Consider the following 21,673-nt stretch of genomic DNA (forward strand, 5'->3'; position numbering starts at 1 on the left):
GCAAGAGCCCAGTGAATGGGGCTTTGATGTCAGTCTGGGTTGCTAGGAGCTACGATAATACTGCTTATGAGAAATTCATAGATCTTTTTGGACATGCTCACCTGTTAGAGATGCTACAGGAAGAGGAAGCAGAGAAGAGGGGCCTTGCTGGTGTAAACAGGATTTGTTCTCTTCACAGTGACTTCTTTTTCCTGCCACAATCCTACCAAAAACCTCTCAGCTTCTTCTGTATTTCTGCTCCACCTCCCCTCCCTTTGCTAACACATGCTTGATGTTCTCTTGCAAGGACAATAACCTGGTTTTCCTCACTGTATGTCGGGAACAGTAACACACGGCAGTGGCTTGAGGTTTCAGGCTGCCCGTCTGTAAGAACACCAGGCTGTTGGAATTGTCCCTGGAGATGGTGAACCTCCCAAGAACAGCCGGGGAGTAGTAGGCTTGTCTGCCATCACTGGTAACCGTGGACACCCACTCCAGTCCCTTCACAGGAGCCTGATGGACTCAATTCATCCAGTAGATGTTGAAGGTGAACCCGGAGGCTTTGCAGGAGAGGCGGAGAGAGTCTCTGGGCTTTCTCATATCCCCTCCGGACTCTGCTACAGCTTGACTCCTGTAAAGACAGAATTATGGTAGTTAATATTCTAAAAAAAAGTATCCAATATTTTCATTTCTTGGGGATGGGTGTGTCAAACTTCCGAAGAGTTGCGTGTCCATATCCCATTGAAATTCAATGGGATTTTGGCATCTAACTCCCTTGGGGTCTCTGGAAATCCCAACATTGGGCCTAAAGTTAATTTCCAACAGCACTTAAAAGACTCAGAAGCCTAAATCCCATTGGCTTTCATTGGGACTTGTGCACCTAACTCATGTAATCACTTTTCAAACTTTTTACTCTAGCCTCCTTAAGGGCCCGATATTTACAGTTCTTTATGGGCCTAAAGATGCAGTTAAAGACCTATTGGGGTTTCCACCAAGGTGTCTAACTACCATTGGAATAAGTGAGGCCCAGGTGACAGGGGACTAGTGTGATTTTTCAAAGGTGTCTATCTGCACATTTAGGTGCCTAAATACCTTTAAAAATCTGGCCCTAAATTCACATTGGGCATCTAAATAAGCAAATGTCTTCAGAACTGCTTGAGCACAAAACGGCTCTAGTGTAAATCCATGGAAGCTGGTGGAGTCAATTGTACGTCTAAATAAAGATTTAGCATTGGGATGTTCAAAGTGGTGTAAGGCATTTAGGCACCTAACTCTCACCGACTTTCAGTGGGATTTGGGTGCATAAGTCCCCTAGGCTCCTTTGGAAAAATATCAGCCCTAGGGTATGATTTTTCAAAGCTGCATATGGTGATAATTGGTCAACCACCTCTAATTCATTTTAATGGCAGTTGTGCTTCCAAATTTTTGTCAAAGTCAAAATCTTAATTCTCAGCACCAATATCTGAAAGTCTTTGCCAGAATGTCCTGGTTTTGCATAAACTAAACTTTAAAAAAGGAAGGAAAATGCTGACCTGAAAAGATTTCTGAAAGGAAAAAACAGAATAATTGGAATCGTTTGGCAGATTTGGGATATACTCCTTTAACAGCCCAGATACACCTTTGTAGAGAATGACTTGGGTACCAATTTTCATAGTGAATATTCCTGTTTGCTTGCCTTTTAATAGGCTGCCTTGTCACTGGATTTGCATAGACCACTTCAATTAGGTTTCAAGCACCCTCCGAACTATAAATACAAGCCAATAAGGACTGTCAGTGTAGGAGTAAAAAGAATACAGGGAACATGGAAAGTAGGGGGGTGAATGGGATTCACTATCAAACTCTAGGCTTGTGGGGTGGGCAAAAACTCGTTGACTTCAGGAGCGCTCTGTCCGCTGTGGGAAGCCTGCAGGGCTAGGAGAGGATGTGGTCAATGCGAGGGGGTTTCCTCTGTGTGAATTCTGCTGTAGAACAAAAACAGGTGTGAATTGTATCGCTGTGAAACAGAGCAGCCCTATCCTCTTTTCTAGTCCTTTGCCTCCCTCTGGTGTCCATTTAAAGCCAACAGTCACGTCAATGGGCATGGAAAGGTTCACACATGCTCCTTTCCTATCTCTCTGCTGCAGAGAGGGGGGGAATAGCTGAATAACAAGCTGTGTAAGGGCATACTGTGATTGAGCTTTGAATTCAGATGAATCTTGTCTTGGTTGGGGTCTACCCTAGGGCTTGGGAGATGGGGAATGTGTTCCCTGTTCAACCCCCAACTCTGTGACCCTGGGTCTCTGTGCCATTTATAAAATGGGGATAGTAGAATTGCTCTACTTCCCAGGGGTGTTGAGAGGCTAACTGCACTCACGGCTGTGCGGCGCTCAGACACTACAGTGATGCGGGACAGATAAATAGCCCAGCCTGCAAAAGCCCCTCAGAACAGTCACTCTCTATAGTGTGTTTGCAGAGAGTTGTGCAGGTTTAACTGAAGGTGGGATTTTAAACGGGGTTAGTTGAACCGTTGCAAAAGGGTTAATAAACCCTCTGCCACCCCTCTGATTTCAGTTTAAATCAGGCTTGTTCTGGTTTGGTTTATGTTCAGCCCTGGAGGTCTTCAGATCCAACCTGGATGCCTTTCTGGAGGATGTGCCTCAGTCAAAGACAAGCTGTTGGGTTAAATAACTGGGTTATGCAGGAGGTGAGACTAGATTGTTTAATGGTCCCTTCAGGCCTTAACATATTAAACTGATGTAAAATGTTCTATGTTCCATTTTGTTCTTCCTTTATAAACAATTTGTGAGTGGGACCATACTAAAGTGTGATCTTTCCATCCTTAGCACTAATCAACTTGGGGTTTGGGGGGGTGGGGAATTACCCGGAAAAGCTGGTTTGTGAGATTTGGTACTGTAGTTACGTGGAAAGGTTTGCACTATAGTCAGTGGCGTAGCCAGGTTCTAACATCAGGGGGTGTGAACACATAAAAAAAGGCACCACCCGACATATCAAATTACTAATTACATCCACTCCCTCCCACTTCCTGCCCCCTGACTGCCCCCCTCAGAACTCCCAACACCCCCCACTCCTTGTCCCCTGACTGCCCCCTCCTGGGACCCCTGTCCCTAACTGTTCCCCAGGACCCCACACCCTACCTAAGGCTCCCTGCTCCTTGTCCCCTGACTGCCTCCTCCTGAGACCCCCCCCCTAACTGCCCCCCTAGGACCCTATCTTCTACCTGTCCCCAGACTGCCCTGACCCTTATCCACACCCCCGCCCCCAGACAGACCCCCAGGACTCCCAAGCCTGACAGGACCCCCAATATACACCGAGACACACCCCATAATCCAAAGGGGGGCAAGGGGCCACGCACAGCTCCTGCCATTGAGGGTACATGGGCAGCTGCTTCTGCCCTAGCACCTGGCTTTAGTGTTAAGCCAGAAGCCTTTGCAAGCAGGCAGAGGGTTATTGCTAGAGTCTGGCACAAACAGACCTAGCAGAGAACACAACAATAGCCAGGGCCCCAGAGGGGGTAGCAAGTGGGGCAATTTGCCCGGGGCGCTGCAGGGGCCCCGTGATCCCTGGCCTGGCTGCGGTCCGGGTCTTCGGCGGCGGGGGCCCTTCAGTGCTGCTGAAGACGCGGAGCGACTGAAGGGCCCCCCGCCGCCGAAATGCCGCCGAAGACCCGGACCGCCGCCAGGTGAGTACAAGCGCCGCAGCTCCCCCGCTTTGCCCCAGGCCCCCTGAATCCTCTGGGAGGCCCTGACAATAGCGCTGCCTCTGCCATCCCAGCTCAGAGCCCATCAACAAGAGAGGCAGAGCCGTGCTTAATACAGTGCATGGGGTGGGGAGGGAGTACAGACAAAGGGACGGGGCATGGAGAAAAACCGCAGAGACGGAGAAAGTAAGGAAGAAGGAGAAGCCAGGAGACTGTGTCTCTGGAGGGAAGGCCTGGGGGAGGGGTGTTCAGCTGCAGCATGTTAATGAGACCCTTGCAAACACAAGGGAAAGAAGCAGCGAAGGGATTGTGTCTGGGCAGAGGACACAAGCGGGGTTACTCACTCAGTCTCCCCTGTGGGGCCCTGTGGCATTGGCTAGCAGGGCCCAGGATATGAAAATCTCTTACCCACACAGGATTAAGTGGGGGGAGGGATAGCTCACTGGTTTGAGCATTGGCCTACTAAACCCAGGGTTGTGAGTTCAATCCTTAAGGGGGCCATTTAGGGATCTGGGGCAAATATCTGTCTGGGGATTGGTCCTGCTTTGAGCAGGGGGTTGGACTAGATGACCTCCTAAGGTCCCTTCCAACCCTGATATTCTATTCTATTGTTAACTGCTCCCAAATCCTTTTGTGCCATGGCTGCAAGCTTAGAAGAGCTTAAGCTGTGAGATGCATGAACTTCCTCAATAAATCTCTCTTGTGCGGTGCCTCAAGCAGGTTTGCATTGTATTACCCAGATGAAAAGCCCAGCAGAGAAAGCTTGCAACTTCCCCAGCTCTTTCAGCAGTGTTTGGGGCCTTTAATCACTCGGGATGCATATTCCAGCCCCTCTCCACACCCCTGCCCCCAGAAAGTCCCCCCCCAACCATCCCCTGCTCCCTGACTGCCCCCCGGACTCCCCTTACCACCATGCAGATCGAGCCGCTGGCTGCCCCGGAGCCAAAGTTAAACATGCTGCCAGCGCCCAGCCCTCCCCCGCAGCGTGCTGAGGCGGGGGAGGGGCGAGGGGGGGTCTGGCTGCTGGAGGACCAATGGGAGCAGCTCAACTCGGCCCAGGCGGCCAATCAGCAGTGCCGCACTCTGCATGGGGGGGGGGAAGGGGAGGGGAAGGGGAAGGGGAAAAAATCCAGGACCTTCCTACTAAGGCGCCATGTGCTCAGTGGGGAGTGGCCGCTCCCCCTGCTCCCCCCCCAGCTACGCTACTGACTATAGTGAGGCAATGCAACTGCATCAAGCCAGGGCCAGCTCTAGGTTTTTTGCCGCCCCAAGCAAAAAAAAAATTGTCTGCCCCCCCCTTTTTTTTTTGGCTTTTACACACGTTTGCACTTTGCAATGTTGTTGTTTTGTTTGTTTGACTGGGTGCGGTACTGATGCAGCATTGGGCAACGACTGCATCGGAATCTGCTTGAGCCGGGTGTATCTGCCTGAATTTCTTATTGAGACAGAGGAGCTGAAAAGCCCCATGGGCCACTAGAGCGCCGGAGTAACTCGTGCGCCTGTGATATGTGCGGAGGGGAAATACAGACTAGAGAGGGACATTTCCAGAGGCTTAAATCCCCGCAAGCTTTGCTGCCCCGGTGTCAAACCTGGGTCTCTTGAGGGAAGGCTACGGGGTTGTGCAGCCACGATCGGAGGCTGAGCGAGAGCCCTCAAAAGGGGACAGTTATCTCCTGAGACAGCCCTTGGCTTTCCTGGGCACGCTCCGTAGTTCAGTCTTACTAGGAGCTGGGCTGCTGCTTCGGAGCGCTTTCTGCTACGTTCGCTCATTTCAAATGAGCCTGACGTTCCCCAGATCATTAACTGACATGGGTGAGGAGCGCGCTGGAGAATTGCCTGCTGTCCGACGGGTGCTAATCCCGACACTGCCACTTGATCAAAGGGTCGGGTCATTATCTTTAAAAAGTTGTGCCTGAATGAAAGGATTTCTCCCGGCTCAGATTTGTTTCCAAGGGGGCGGGGAAGAGAGAGAAGAAGGGGAAAGCCGGGCTAACCCTTGAAGGGGTATGTCATGGTGCTCTCTCCCGGTGCGTCTCTCTAAGCCCCACCGGCTGTACTGCAGCCCAGAGTTACCTGGCTGGCGACACTGACAGTGTTATTGGCTGCTCGGGGCTTCCTTCCGGGTCCTGGCAAGTTCTCGGCGGCTTTCTCATTGTTTCTTGGGGGACTGGGGCTGTAAAGCTTTAGGAACATGCAGTCGCTCTTGGCGGACTCCACGGTCAGGCAGACTTTGTCGCAGTAGCCTGGAGGGCCGCTGCCTGCCACATCCAGGCAGTTGCTGGGCACTTTGTTGCCCGAGGAGAGCTGGGGCTTGATGTTGGAATTTTTGAAGACGTTGGCCGGAATGCACCCCTGGAAATGTGCGCCCCAAGCACGTGCTTGCTTTGCTGGTGCCTAGAGCCGGTCCTCCATCAAGCAATAATAAGACTTAGCAAACAGAATCCAAGAAAGGCTGCTTCAGTGCTCAGTGAAACCCCCAAAGGGCAAAACTGGTACTGCAAGCTCATGATGTTTCTGCTCATTTGCTATTTGCAAATTGCCCAAGAAAAAAAAAAAGGGAAGTGCTTATCAACTGATGGTTTGTAGTTTACTTATGTCAACTCCCAAATGAATGTTTGCTCCAATGCAAGATTTTCAGTCACCGATCCTCCCTCTTTTCCCGGGGAGACTAAATTTTTATATTGTTTGTTTCTCCTAACACACAGGCAGAAAATGAGGATCTAATTTTCAATTCCCAGGTGAAGTCTTTAAGCTGAAGATCAATGGTAATGAGGTGCCATAAAAAGGCAACAATGATTACCAGGTATAACACACCTTAAATCTTCAGTGTTCTGCAAACATTAACAACCAGAGTCTATCACTTTTACACAGGTCCATGCTATAGTCCCATGTCCTAGGGTGTGCAGATGTCGTGTTTTTATAGGGACAGTCCTGTTTTGGGGACTTTTTCTTATATAAGCGCCTATTATCCCCCATCCCTGTCCCTGTCACCCTACCATATCCTTACATTGCTGAGCATTTAGATGAGCAGTTTTTTGTTGTACTTCTGTTGAGTTTTGCTGCAGTAGTTAGTATTCACACCACACTAAGGATCTAATATATTGAGTGTCCATGGAGAATTGCAAGAAATCTGTAGCTGAAAGGTTTCCATTGTTGCTGGTTCTAAGGTGAGTTATTTAAATGCATTTAAATCTGCCTAAAAGTGAAATATTCTCAACAGATACGTGGTGAAACTCATCTGTTTGTATTCAGTGTTTGCTTTTGCATGAGGTTTTGTATTCTAATGCTGATGCATTGAGACAAGTGCATTTCCATAAATCATGAAATTCAAGGATATGTTTAAAATAACCAGTTTGAATTTATCACCAGTTCAGTGAAATAGCTCTGTTCAGTTTTGAATGGCATAGCTAACATTTTCAATGTATTTTCTTCAAAGAACCATCTTGCACTTTGCATGACTAGCTTTGAATTAAAGGTGGCCAAGCGATAACGTCTCCGGAAATTCTCATCAATAAAGAATATAATGTGAGTATATTGTGTTGAATTATGTTGCCATATTACAGGGAACAGAAAACACTTTGACTCTAAATGTTCATTCATCCAGACAGGTAAGTGTATATGGGATGGTAGACAGAGGTAGATGAGTGTTTAAGGGGAATTTGGGCTGTATGGAAAACAAATTCTATTTTTCCAAAAAGAGAAAACAGATTTTATTTCACACTGAGACAACACTGAGATCTTTCAAACATTTCCATTAAAAATGGAGTCCCAACCCAGAACTGTCAGGTGGCTGGAACACGGAGCTGACAAAGACAGCTTTAAGTCCCAGCTGTGAATAAGGCCGAACAAGGATTTGCACTTAAGTCTCCTATATCCCCCCAAAAGTGTCCTAACCACTAGGATACTGGCTCATATTAGGCCTTGAGTTCTCCCTCTCTCTTGGTTTTGACCAGAAATTCCATCCAGGATCTGAGAAATCTTCCCCATGAAAGTTGAATTGAAACTGAGATGCTTCCAATAAAAAAAATCAGTTTTGTTTAAACGGCATTTTCTGACGAAGAAAATTTTCTGTCAAGAAATTCCTGACCACCTCCGATGAGGATGGATGGAGACACTCATTCATCTCTTAGTCTATGAGACGAAAGAGAGTGGTGTGTACTGGAAAAGTAGGTGGATGGATTGTGTGTGTATGGGGATAGACAGATTTGTGTTCTGGATTATCATATTTAAATAGTGTGGATCAGACTGCAGCTGGTATAAATCCATGTAGTTCCACTGCAGTCAATGAAGGTGAAGGTCTAACCTATTCTTCTTCATAGCCAATAGCCATCCATTTACTGATAAGTATTGTCCCCTTTGATTTTTACCTGCTTTCCCATCTGTGACCATGCTGAGTTCAACACCCCTGGATTGACCCGGTGGCGAGGGAAATCCTGGTGGGAATCTGAAACAAAACTTTGGGGTGGAGAAAAACCGGAGGCCCTGAAGCTCAAGAGAGAAAGGCGGAGATCTCAGCCATTCCCCCAGTCTGGGAAGTGTGGGATACATGAGATGACTTAGGCCTACCTAAGCTTTAGGAGAAAAAAGAAGTGTAGATACTGTTTGTGTTGAAACCCCTTTTCTCTTTTTATGCTTCATTCCTACAGTTGAGTAGAGCAGGTCAGGAATTTCTCAATGAAACAGCTTTTCATTGTAAAATTCCAAATTGTTGAAAGCAAATCTTTTTGTGGGAAAGGGTTGGTTTCCACAGAAGTTTTACTGGGAAGGTTTCTCAGGTCCAGGATGAAATTTCTGGCTGAAACCGCAGAACAGGAGACATCAGGCTGAGAATTGGTGGGTGTTTAGGGCACTCAGTTGGGATGTGGGACACCCAGGTTCAAGTTTTTGCTCTGGCTCATTTGGAGAAGGGGTTTGAACCAGGCACTCTTACATCTAAGGCGAGTGCATTAACCACTGGTGTATACAGCCTCTCTATTTTATACAAAGTGGAACACTTCCAAGAGGAGAAACAGGTCTATCTCTCACTGTCTGTCTGTTTTTGTTTAGTTTAAAAAACAAACAAACCTGAAACATTGTGGCTTCATCTCTATATGGAGCAGGATTTTTTGTTAAATCCTGAAAATATTCATGTGATGGCAAAACAATGTCCTGCGCTGCTCTGCTGTTGATATTAAAGAGTATGTCATTTGGATGAGGCTGTTTTGAGTCACTGTACACACACACGCACTGGTCACAGCTCCTGAATGGAAGGCTTGGAGGGGGGTCAAATCCAATCAAGCGGACAGGAGGACCCATCCCGTCGGCGTAGTTCGTGTCTACACTGAAGCACTACAGCTGCACAGCTGCAATGTTTTAAGCGTACACAAGCCTTGGTGGAAGAGTGGAAGAACCGCAGGGCTCTAGCCTAAGAGACGAAGGCATAGGGCCCGTAATCTGGAGGGTTTGCACCCCGAGGGCATGTCGTCTTTGCTGTTACAAAAGAAAAGGGGTGTATTCTTAACGCTAACATAGCAATGGAGACACAGCAACTCAGCTTGAATTGAAGCCTATAGGTTTAATCAGCTTTTACTTTGGCCTTGGACTTGAGCTGCTAAGCTGTGTTGCTGTGTCTTTGCTGTTATTTGAACCCAAGTTAGCTAACTGAGTTAATAACACACTTTATTTTTTAAAAATTTCAGTGAAGACATAACCCAGAGACTGAGAGGGGTCAAAAGTGCAGATCGCCCTGAAAACTGATTTTATTATTATTCATTACAGGCAAAGGGGAGCAGAGTGAGAATTTCCCAACCAACGATGCATGTCGGAAACCAAACCTTAGTGACTGAGTTTATCCTCCGTGGGTTCCCTATGTCCCTAGATCTGCAGACCTCTCTCTTCATGGTGGTTCTGCTCATGTATATACTCACCATCGTCGGCAACGTTCTCATCATTGTTATTGTTATCTGTGACCCTCGTCTCCACACCCCCATGTATTTCTTCCTGGGGAACCTCTCCTTCCTTGAGATCTGGTACATCACCACGCTGGTGCCAAAGATGCTGGCTAATTTCTTGGCCCAGAAGAGGTCCATCTCCCTCCGATGCTGCTTGACACAAGCCTTTTTCCACTTCTTCCTGGGTGCCACCGAGTTTTTCCTGCTGGCTGCCATGTCCTTTGACCGATACTTAGCTGTCTGTGACCCCTTGCATTATGGGGCTATCATGAGCAATGGGCTCTGCCTTCGGTTAGCCTTGGGGTCGTGGTTGGGTGGCTTCTTGACTGTCTTCCTGCAGACCATCCTGGTTTGCCAACTCCCCTTCTGTGGCCCAAACCTCATTAACCACTTCTACTGTGATGTGGCCCCATTGCTGAAGTTGGCTTGTGCCGACACCCGCTTCATAGAGCAGGTAGTGTTTGCAGTGGCTGCCTTAGTTCTCTTGAGCTCCTTCTCCTTCACCACGATATCGTATGTTTTCATCATATTGGCCATATTGCGGATCCCTTCCAACAGCGGGAGGCAGAGGGCATTTTCCACCTGTGCCTCCCATCTCATGGTGGTCTCCATACTGTACGGGACCGTCATCTTCATGTACGTGAGGCCAAAAGTGGACTCCTCACTGGAGCTGAACAAGGTGGTTTCTGTGCTGAACACGGTCATCACTCCCCTCCTGAACCCCTTTATCTACACGCTGAGGAACAAGGAAGTCAAAGAGGCCTTGAAAAAAGCAGTGTGTACAAAAAAGTGCTTGACGAAGAATGAGAAGGCAAGATGCTCAGCTGGTATAAACTAGTTTAGCTTCATTGGACTCAATGGAGCCAGACCAAAACCGATGTAAATCACAGATTCCCAGGCCAGAAGGGACTTTTGTCATCATTTAGTCTGACCCCTTGTATAACTCAGGCCGGAGAATTTCTGCAAAATAATTCCCATAGCAGATTATTTAGACAAATATCCAATCTTGATTTAAAAATTGTCAGTGATGGTGAATCCACCAAGACCCTTGGCAAATTGTTCTAATGGCTAATTATGCTCACTGTTAAACACGTATGCCTTATTTCTTCTTCTTGTTTCAACTCAAGAGATAGCCTGTCCACCCCCAAGGATACCTGAAAGAGACTTGGAAGGTGGTAAGGTGATAGGGAATACCCAGCATGGATTTGTAAAGAACAAATCATGTCAAACCAATCTGATAGCTTTCTTTGATAGGATAACGAGTCTTGTGGATAAGGGAGAAGTGGTGGATGTGGTATACCTAGACTTTAGTAAGGCATTTGATACGGTCTCATATGATATTCTTATCGATAAACTAGGCAAATACAACTTAGATGGGGCTACTATAAGGTGGGTGCATAACTGGCTGGATAACCGTACTCAGAGAGTAGTTATTAATGGTTCCCAATCCTGCTGGAAAGGTATAAAAAGTGGGGTTCCGCAGGGGTATGTTTTGGGATCGGCTCTGTTCAATATCTTAATCAACGATTTAGATATTGGCATAGAAAGTATGCTTATTAAGTTTGCAGATGATACCAAATTGGGAGGAATTGCAACTGCTTTGGAGGATGGGGTCATAATTCAAAATGATCTGGACAAATTGGAGAAATGGTCTGAGTTAAACAGGATGAAGTTTAATAAAGACAAATGCAAAGTGCTCCACTTAGGAAGGAACAATCCGTTTCACACATACAGAATGGTAAGAGACTGTCTAGGAAGGAGTACGGCAGAAAGGGATCTAGGGGTTATAGTGGACCACAAGCTAAATATGAGTCAACAGAGTGATGCTGTTGCAAAAAAAGCAAACATGATTCTGGGATGTATTAACAGGTGTGTTGTGAGCAAGACATGAGAAGTCATTCTTCCGCTCCACTCTGCTCTGGTTAGGCCTCAGCTGGAGTATTGTGTCTAGTTTTGGGCATCGCATTTCAAGAAAGATGTGGAGAAATTGGAAAGGGACCAGAGAAGAGCAACAAGAATGATTAAAGGTCTTGAGAACATGACCTATGAAGGAAGGCTGAAAGAATTGGGTTTGTTTAGTTTGGAAAAGAGAAGACTGAGAGGGGACATGATAGCAGTTTTCAGGTATCTAAAAGGGTGTCATAAGGAGGAGGGAGAAAACTTGTTCACCTTAGCCTCTAAGGATAGAAGAAGAAGCAATGGGCTTAAACTGCAGCAAGGGAGGTCTAGCTGATGCCCTTCAATCCCCATCCACAGGCTCCTTCCATTCAAGCACTAGGCTCCCAAACCAAACAGTTCTGCTGATGCCTCTCAATCCTGACTCACAATCAGGGCCGGCTCCAGGCACCAGCTTGGCAAGTAGGTGCTTGGGGCGGCCACTCCGGAGAGGGGCGGCAGATCCAGCTATTCGGCGGCAATTCGGCAGATGGTCCCTCACTCCCGCTGGGAGCGAAGGACCTCCCGCCAAATTGCCGCTGCAGATCGCGATCGCGGCCTTTTTTTTTTTTTTTTGCGCCTGGTCTACACTACGACTTTAATTCGGATTTAGCTGCCTTAATTCGAATTAACGCTTGACCCGTCCACACAACGAAGCCATTTAATTCGAATTAAAGGGCCCTTTAATTCGATTTCTGTACTCCTCCTCGACGAGAGGAGTAGCGTCAAAATCGGTATTGTTAATCCGAATTAAGGTTAGTGTGGCCGCAATTCAATGTTATTGGCCTCCAGGAGCTATCCCACAGTGCACCATTGTGACCGCTCTGGACAGCAATCTGAACTCGCATGCACTGGCCAGGTGGATAGGAAAAGCCCCGGGAACATTTGAATTTCATTTCCTGTTTGCCCAGGGTGGAGAGCACAGGTGACCACAGAGAGCTCATCAGCACAGGTAACCATGCAGGCTGATAATCGAAAAAGAGCACCAGCATGGACCGTACAGGAGGTACTGGATTTGATCGCTATATGGGGAGAGGATTCAGTGCTAGCAGAACTGCGTTCGAAAAGACGAAATGCCAAAACTTTTGAAAAAATTTCCAAGGGCATGATGGAGAGAGGCCACAATAGGGACTCAGATCAGTGCCGCGTGAAAGTCAAGGAGCTCAGACAAGCCTATCAAAAAGCAAAGGAGGCAAACGGTCGCTCCGGGTCAGAGCCGCGGACATGCCGCTTCTACGCTGAGCTAAATGCATTTCTAGGGGGGGCCGCCACCACTACCCCACCTCTGACTGTGGATTCCGAGATGGGGATAATCTCATCAGGTACACCTGATGATTCCGTGGAAGGGGAAGAGGAGGAGGAGGAGGACGAGCTGGCAGAGAGCACCCAGCTCTCCGTTCTCCCCAACAGCCAGGATCTGTTTCTCACCCTGACTGAAGTACCCTCCCAAGCCTCCCAAGCCAGCACCCAAGACCATGACCCCATGGAAGGGACCTCAGGTGAGTTTACCTTTTAAAATATAAAACATGTTTTAAAAGCAAGCATTTTTAATGATTAATTTGCCCTGAGCACTTGGGATGCATTCGCAGCCAGTACAGCTACTGGAAAAGTCTGTTAACATGTCTGGGGATGGAGCGAAAATCCTCCAGGGACATCTCCATGAAGCTCTCCTGGAGGTACTCCAAAAGCCTTGCCACAAGGTTTCTGGGCAGTGCAGCCTTATTCCGTCCTCCATGGTAGGACACTTGACCACGCCATGCTAGTAGCAAGTAATCTGGTATCATTGCCTGACAGAGCCTGGCAGCGTATGGTCCCGGTGTTTGCTGGCATTCAAGCAACATCCGTTCTTTATCTTGCTGTGTAATCCTCAGGAGAGTGATATCGCTTAGGGTAACCTGGTTGAAATAAGGGAATTTAATTAAGGGGACAGAGGTGGCCGTTCCTACTGGGCTGTTTGCCTGTGGCTGAAAAGAAATCCTTCCCTGCATTTAGCCAAGTGCAAAGGGGGGGGGAGGATTGGCCCAGAGCTTTTCGCGTTTTGCTAGCAGGGATCTTCCCTGATACCAGCCACGCGGTGGGGGGAGGGAGAAAGCACTCATCCCAGAGAATTCATGGCGGGTGGGGGGGGGGTGTTAGTTTGGTTCCTGCAGGGATCTTCCCTGATACCAGCCACGCGGTGGGGGGAGGGAGAAAGCACTCATCCCAGAGAATTCATGGCGGGTGGGGGGGGGGGGTGTTAGTTTGGTTCCTGCAGGGATCTTCCCTGATACCAGCCACGTGGTGGGGGGAGGGAGAAAGCACTCATCCCAGAGAATTCATGGCGGGTGGGGGGGGGTGTTAGTTTGGTTCCTGCAGGGATCTTGCCTGATACCAGCCACGCGGTGGGGGGAGGGAGAAAACACTCATCCCAGAGAATTCATGGCGGGTGGGAGGGGGGAGTGTTAGTTTGGTTCCTGCAGGGATCTTCCCTGATACCAGCCAGGCGGTGGGGGGAGGGAGAAAGCACTCATCCCAGAGAATTCATGGCGGGTGGGGGGGGGTGTTAGTTTGGTTCCTGCAGGGATCTTCCCTGATACCAGCCACGCGGTGGGGGAAGGGAGAAAGCACTCATCCCAGAGAATTCATGGCGGGTGGGGGGGTGTTAACCTTCAGCAGCAGAAAACAAGCTAACAGGAAAACTGCAGCACAACGGGCTTTGCTTGGTATGTGGGAAAGCAGGGCGCAGAAGCCTAAAGACAGTGGCTTACCATGGCAGCATGCAAGGTGCATTCTGTTGCCCGGACCTGCGTCTGTGATCTCTAGCAGCAAAGCCACAGGCACTCAATATTAAGAGGCAAAATGCGACCTTGCACAGAAATCACATGTGCTATGTAATGTGAATAGTATACACCGTGAAAGAGTATAAGCATTGTTCTGAAAAATGTATCTTTTAAAAAAATTCTCTCCTTTTTTCACTCCCTCCAGCAGGTGCAAATGTTTCAAGCCTCCCTCCTCCTTCCCGAAGGCTATCCCAGATAAGGCGTCGTAAAAAAAAAGACGAGAGAAGAGATGTTCGCCAAAATCATGCAATCCACCAGGAGTGAAAGAGCTCATCTGAATGAGTGGAAGGAGACGGTTTGCAAGTATAGGAAAGAAGCCAGTGACCGTGAGGACAGGAGGAACCAACGTGAGGACATGAGGGACCAACGTGAGGACAGAAGGGACCAACGTGAGGAGAGGAGAGACGCTCGAGATGAGAGGTGGCGGCAGGAAGATCAGAGGAGTCGGGAAGCAACGCTGGGGCTGCTGCGTGAGCAAACAGACATGCTCCGGCGTCTGGTGGAGCTTCAGGAACGGCTGCTGGAGAACAGAGTGCCGCTACAGCCCCTGTATAACCCCCCTACCTCCTCACCATGTTCCATAGCCTCCTCACCCAGACGTTTAAGAACACAGGGGGGGAGGCTCTGTACACCCTCCCATTCCACCCCAGTGGACAGCCCAAGCAAAAGGCTGCCATTTTTTTAACCTTTTTTTACTGGGCTTTTCCTTCCCGCTGATCCTCCTCCCAAACCCCACTCAGGTTCTCTCCCTCTTTTTATAATCAATTAATAAAGAATAAATGATTTTTAAACAATGGTGACTTTATTTCCTTTGAAAGCAAGCTGGGGGAAGGGGGAGGGTGGGTTCCTTACAGAGAATGAGTCAATAAAGGGGGCGGGTTTTCAGGAAGGATAAACAAACATAAATTTCACACTGTAGCCTGGCCAGTCATGAAACTGGTTTTCAAAGCTTCCCTAATGCGCAGCGCTTCCTGGTGTGCTCTTCTAATCGCCCTGATGTCTGGCTGCGAGTAATCAGCAGCCAGGCGATTTGCCTCAGCCTCCCACCCTGCCATAAAGGTCTCCCCCTTGCTCTCACAGAGATTGTGAAGCACACAGCAAGCAGTAATAACAATGGGGATATTGGTTTGGCTGAGGTCTGAGCGAGTCAGTAAGGATCGCCAGCGACCTTTTAAACGGCCAAATGCACATTCTACCACCATTCTGCACTTGCTCAGCCTGTAGTTGAACAACTCCTGACTCCTGTCCAGGCTGCCTGTGTATGGCTTCATGAGCCATGGCATTAAGGGGTAGGCTGGGTCTCCAAGAATAACAATTGGCATTTCAACATCCCCCACGGTTATTTTCTGGTCCGGAAAGTAAGTCCCTTGCTGCAGCCGTTTAAACAGATTGGTGTTCCTGAAGACGCGAGCGTCATGAACCCTTCCCGGCCAGCCCACATGGATGTTGGTGAAACGTCCCTTGTGATCCACAAGTGCTTGCAGCACCATTGAAAAGTACGCCTTGCGGTTTATGTACTGGGTACCCTGGTGCTCCGGTGCCAAGATAGGAATATGGGTTCCATCTATCGCCCCACCACAGTTAGGGAATCCCATTGCAGCAAAGCCATCCACTATGACCTGCACATTTCCCAGAGTCACTACCTTTCGTAGCAGTACCTCCGTGATTGCTTTGGCTACTTGCATCACAGCAGCCCCCACAGTAGATTTGCCCACTCCAAATTGATTCCCGACTGACCGGTAGCTGTCTGGCGTTGCAAGCTTCCACAGGGCTATCGCCACTCGCTTCTCAACTGTGAGGGCTGCTCTCATCTTGGTATTCTGGCGCTTCAGGGCAGGGGAAAGCAAGTCACAAAGTTCCATGAAAGTGCCCTTACGCATGCGAAAGTTTCTCAGCCACTGGGAATCGTCCCACACCTGCAGCACTATGCGGTCCCACCAGTCTGTGCTTGTTTCCCGGGCCCAGAATCGGCGTTCCAAGCCTATAACCTGGCCCATTAACATCATAATCTCCAAAGCACCGGGGCCCGCGGTCTCAGAGAATTCTGTGTCCGTGTCCATGTCCTCATCACGCTTGTCGCTGCGCTGCAGTCGCCGCCTCCTCCTCCTCGCCTCTTTTTTCTGGTCCTGGGTAAGCATAAACTCCACGAGAACGCGCGAGGTGTTTACAATGTTCAAGACTGCGTTCTGGAGCACAACGGGATCCATGCTTGCTGCGGAATGGAGTCTGCAGAGTTCACTCAGGAAAAAAGGCGTGAAATGGTTGTCTGCCGTTGCTTTCAGGGAGGGAGGGGGAGGCTGTACCCAGAACCACCTGCGACAATGTTTTTTGCCCCATCATGCACTGGGGTCTCAACCCAGAATTCCAAGGGGGTGGAGACTGCGGGAACTATGGGATAGCTATGGAAAAGCTACCCACAATGCAACGCTCTGGAAATTGATGCTACTACGGTAGCTTGGACGCACACCACCGAATTAATGGTGCCTAGTGTGGCCGAATACATTCGAATTTATAAAATCGGTTTCCTAAATTCGAATTATATAAATTCGGATTAATCCTGTAGTGTAGACATACCCTAAGGATAGAACAAGAAGCAATGGGCTTAAACTGCAGCAAGGGACGTTTAGCTGATGCCCTTCAATCCCCATCCACAGGCTCCTTCCATTCAAGCACTAGGCTACCAAACCAAACAGTTCTGCTGATGCCTCTCAATCCTGACTCACAATCAGGGCTGGCTCCAGGCACCAGCTTGCCAAGCAGGTGCTTGGGGCGGCCACTCCGGAGAGGGGCGGCACGTCCAGCTATTCGGCGGCAATTCGGCAGATGGTCCCTCACTCCCGCTGGGAGCGAAGGACCTCCCGCCAAATTGCCGCTGCAGATCGCGATCGCGGCCTTTTTTTTTTTTTTTTTTTTTGCGCCGCTTTGGGCGGCAAAACCCCTGGAGCCGGCCCTGCCCACAATCCCTCTGATATTCCAGCCATGGACTCTCCACCATCCCCAACTTTTAATGCTCCTCAAGTCCTGACCTGCAGCCCCCTTCTATTCAAACCCTGAGGTCACACACACCCAGCTCTTCTAGGAAAAATGGTGAAGGTGACCTGTGTTACTGACGATGTGTGTTTGGACACTGAGAAAGCTTTAAGTTTTTGAATCTCAACTTCTCTGCCATTAAACAATTATTGTCTGACCCCCACCTCCATAATTTCCCCAGACTGTGAACATTTAAATAGATAAAAATTAAAAAACAAGCTTAAAACCCATCATCATTTTGTGCAACTGGGAAAATTTAAATCAAAATAGAAAAATGCTTATAAAAACAGCAATCAAATACTGCCATGCCTAAATATACAGGAGGTCGAATAGATGATGTGGTGAGTCTTTCTGGCCTTAAACTTTATGGCCAAAATCAAAATGAAAAGTTTTGATTTTTACCAAAAAAGGTCATTTGACCTGAAACAAGATGACCTTTTGATGCACCAAAAATTTTGGGGAAAAAAAAATCAGTGTCAGTTTCACCTGAAACTACGTTGGTTGATTGTTTTAATATTGCCAGCAAACCGAAAACTGTTCTTTCCCCTAGCTCTAGTCATAACTCCTTGAGAGGGTTACAAAGACATCAGGGGGGTAGCAAGGCATTAAACATTTTATTACAATTCTATTGCAAAGAAAATAAAATGTTCAGAAAAATGTTGGAGTCGCCAAAACCTCCCTCAAGTTTATGAGGTCAAATGTAGTAGTTGTATTCTATAGACTTATTATCACGGATAAACGTAGGGATAATACAAGGCAAGATCTTTGGGCAGGGACTTTATTCTGTGTTGATACAGACCTTAGCACAGTGGGATCCTTGCCCAAGAGAAGGACTCCTAGGCATTACAGCTGTACAAAATAAAATATAAGGGGGTCGTGAAATGGTTTGGTGGAAACACGGATGAAGATGGAGGGCCAGATTGGGTCGGGGAATTAATGTAGCCATAGTGGGGGAGAGAATTCTCAGTTGGCATGAAGCTGGCAAAGCTTGCTGATGTGACAACCTCACCTACCTCCACCTGGTTTGGGGGCTCATGAAGGGAGGTGGGAGCAGACCAGAGCTCCACCCCCATAGTAATATGATTCTGTATGATCCATCTAGATTGTTTCCCATTTCAGCCCAAGTGGGCCTTACAGGGTTCTTCACATTAGGATGAGAAATCAGTGATGTGAGTCAGGTATATTCTGGATGTGATATTGTTTATTTACACAAAATGTGCACAGAGTCCGGTTTCACTGATTACAGTAGGATCAGCCACAGCAGGCAGTTTCCTTGCTCAGAAATCCCCAAATCTGCCCCTCCAGTGAGCTCCGTGTACAAGGAGCTCCATCTCTTCGCTTCCTCTCCAGGCCAGACTCACAGATCCTTTACCTGGCTTTTTGCCTCCGACACAAACAGCCTCCAACACTGACATCTGAACACCCGTATTGGCGGCCAGGGAAACTCCTCAGTCCATGCAACAAAGCTCTGACCAGTCATATGGCCTATTGCTTTGGATGGAAGCCCCGCTCCCTACAGCTGTATTTTACTTGCCACAGACTTCCTGGTTGCCAGGACTGGGACGTGGGAAGTCAGTCCTAGCAGGGCAGCAGGCAGTCAGTCTCACCAGTCAGAGCAGGAGTCAGGCACCAAGCAGGGGAGCAGGGCTGGAGCAGGACATCTCCACCATCCTGAAGATATGCTCCACAGAGAGAAGATTCAAAGCTTTCTCCACCTGCGGGTTCCACCCGACCATCGTCCTGCTGTACTACAGGAGCTCCATCTTCACCTACGTCAGCCCCATGTCCATCTACTCACCTGACAATGACAGACTGATCTTGGTGCTTTACAGCATAGTAACCGCCATGTTGAACCCAGGGCCGGCTCCAGCGTTTTTGCCGCCCCAAGCGGTGAGTGGGGGGGGGGGGGGGAAGCCACGATCGGCGGCATTTTGGCTGCCGCTTCATTCTTCGGCCAGTGGTTTGCCATTCCCAGCCAATGGGAGCAGCAGGAAGCGGTGCGGGCGGCAGGGACGTGCTGGCCTCCGCTTCACACAGCTGCCATTAGCCGACAGACAGTCAATGTAAACAAACTGTCTTTCAGGTACATCAGTAAAAGGGCCAAAAAATGTTAACGGCTTATTGAGGAAATGCACACAAGCACAAGGATTACCCCAGGAACTGTGTACAACAGAAATCTCTCAGAGACAGCACTACACAATGGGAACTGTCTGACCCAGGTCACAGTGAAAGAGCTTTCCAGCAAGTGAGAAGAAGATATAAAAGGGGGAGATTTTTCCCTCACAGAATGGAACCAACTGAGATTATTGAGGTATATTGGAGACTCTCTTTCCCTGCTTCTCAACTTCTGTCTTAGACCATCTCCCACTGGGAATCCATATAGCGGTAGATGTATGTGGCTCGTTCCTTTCAAAATCCCAACCTGAATTACAAATGTGAGCCTCCTTCTTTGCTGGTGGGCACCTTTGCCCATCATAGAAGCTTCCCATGTCAAACAAATATAAGACACCAGAAAGCTTGTTTCCCTCCCCAGTTGATACACATAGAATCTTGAAGAGAGCTGCTGGGCTCCAGTTCTTGCAAAGCTGTTGAGAAATGTCAATGTCATGGGTACATAATTAAAGGTTATGATTCAAATATCAATATCTTGCTTTTTAAGAAGGGTGACAGAAATGGCTTTAGTGTGCTTTCGCATGCCCTACTCTTTTGTATTTATAATGTGAGCAGAGTAAGTGGGAAGATCAAGGAAATTTTAACACAGGAGTTCTCAAACTGGGGGTTGGGACCAGGACCGGCTCTAGGCACCAGCAAAACAAGCAGGTGCTTGGGGCGGCACATTCGCAGGGGCGGCACAGCAGCTGGTAGCAGTGGTGGAGGCGCAGTTGGGCCCGCATGGCCTGAGCCACGCAGTGCAGGGCGCAGGGCATCCAAAAACATACAAAAACACGCCCAAGCCCCCTTGTGCCAGAGAAGGATCTGTTGGTGCTTCCCTTAGCTTTTATCCAAGGGGTTAGAGCACTTGCCTGGGACATGGTAGAGCCAGTTTAATTCCCTCCCCTACCCCGGCCTGATGTGGGAGCAGGGATTTGAGCCCATATCTTCCACAGTCAAGGGGAAGGTGACATTTGGGGTACAGACACCCCCAGCGCATCCCATATTTCTCTTTCAGACAAAATGAGTATTAATGTAGTCACGGTGGAACAGCATGAACGGGAGAGGTTGAAAGACCCCTCTCCAAAATACCCCATAGCCTGGTGCTTAGGGTATTTGCCCAGGACAGTTTTGCTGCTGTGACAGGTGACGGTGTCACAGGAGCCTAATTCATATATTGAGAAGTGACTTAGGAGACAGAAGAAAAATCTACTGACAATGATGTTTAAGTGAGTTAGGAGCCAAAGAAGTTTGGGGGAAATTACCCCCTGTCTGTTTACATGGGCAAACACTCTCTGGGGTGACTAAAAGCTCCAGTGTTCGCCAGAGACCAGGGTTCTCTCACTGAGGGTTTTTGAATTGCTGGAGATGTGGTTTGTGTCACTCTGTCCCTAGCACAGTAATACATGGCTGTGTCATCGGTTCTCAGGCTGCCCAGCTGTAGATAGGCCGTGCTTATGGAGGTGTCCCTGGTGGTGGTGAATTGCCCCTGGAAGGCCTGGGCATAGCCAGTTTCACCATCGCTGGGATCAATATATCCTATTCACTCCAGTCCTTTCCCGGGAGCCTGCCATACCCAGCTAATGTCATAGCTGGTAAAGGTGTAGCCGGAGGTTTTACACGTCAGCTTCACAGACTCTCCAGGCTTCTTGATTTCAGCCCCAGACTGGGTCAGCTGGATTTGGGAGCTGACGCCTGTCATTAAACAACAATAAAAACTCAGTTAATTCCATTCTTTTCCTCTTCTTCCCAGGTTTATCCACATCCTTCTGTTGCCCTCCTCACTGTCCCTGCCAGCAGGTATATGGGATCTTGGGGAGCAATTACCACACAGGTGGGGTGCCAATTAATTTCTTTATTAAAGGAAAAAGGAAGTGGTGGGAATTTAACAATGAAATACAATGGGATGGGGTGTATAGGGTGTTTACAATAGACAATGATGGGGGGGTTCTTCTAGTAAATGGGATAGGGGGGTTCAATAGTGGGGTACAATACAGTGGGGTACAATACAGTTGGTAACCAATTAACACTGAAGTATAAATGTAACAGGTAGCTAACAATTTCTATGTAAAGAGTGTGTCACAGCAGCATATAACCAACTAACAGTATGGGTAAAATGGGTTAAATAACCA

The 21,673-nt window shown here is 48.4% G+C and overlaps 1 protein-coding gene across 2 annotated transcripts; it reads left to right on the forward strand.

The window, feature by feature from the left end:
• The first annotated feature begins 9,469 nt into the window (after positions 1-9,469).
• Positions 9,470-11,456, forward strand: LOC135887212 (olfactory receptor 6X1-like). Of its 2 annotated transcripts, XM_065414988.1 has the most exons (2): positions 9,470-10,385; positions 11,419-11,456. In XM_065414988.1, the coding sequence occupies exons 1-2, from the start codon at positions 9,470-9,472 to the stop codon at positions 11,454-11,456; spliced, it is 954 nt and encodes a 317-aa protein (XP_065271060.1). The 2 variants fall into 2 exon arrangements, with proteins under 2 accessions (XP_065271060.1, XP_065271059.1); XM_065414987.1 differs by lacking the exon at positions 11,419-11,456 and having other exon boundaries at positions 9,470-10,444.
• Positions 11,457-21,673: the final 10,217 nt, after the last annotated feature.

This window comes from Emys orbicularis, chromosome 12, assembly GCF_028017835.1.
Source record: "Emys orbicularis isolate rEmyOrb1 chromosome 12, rEmyOrb1.hap1, whole genome shotgun sequence".
NCBI classification, from domain to species: Eukaryota; Metazoa; Chordata; order Testudines; family Emydidae; genus Emys; species Emys orbicularis.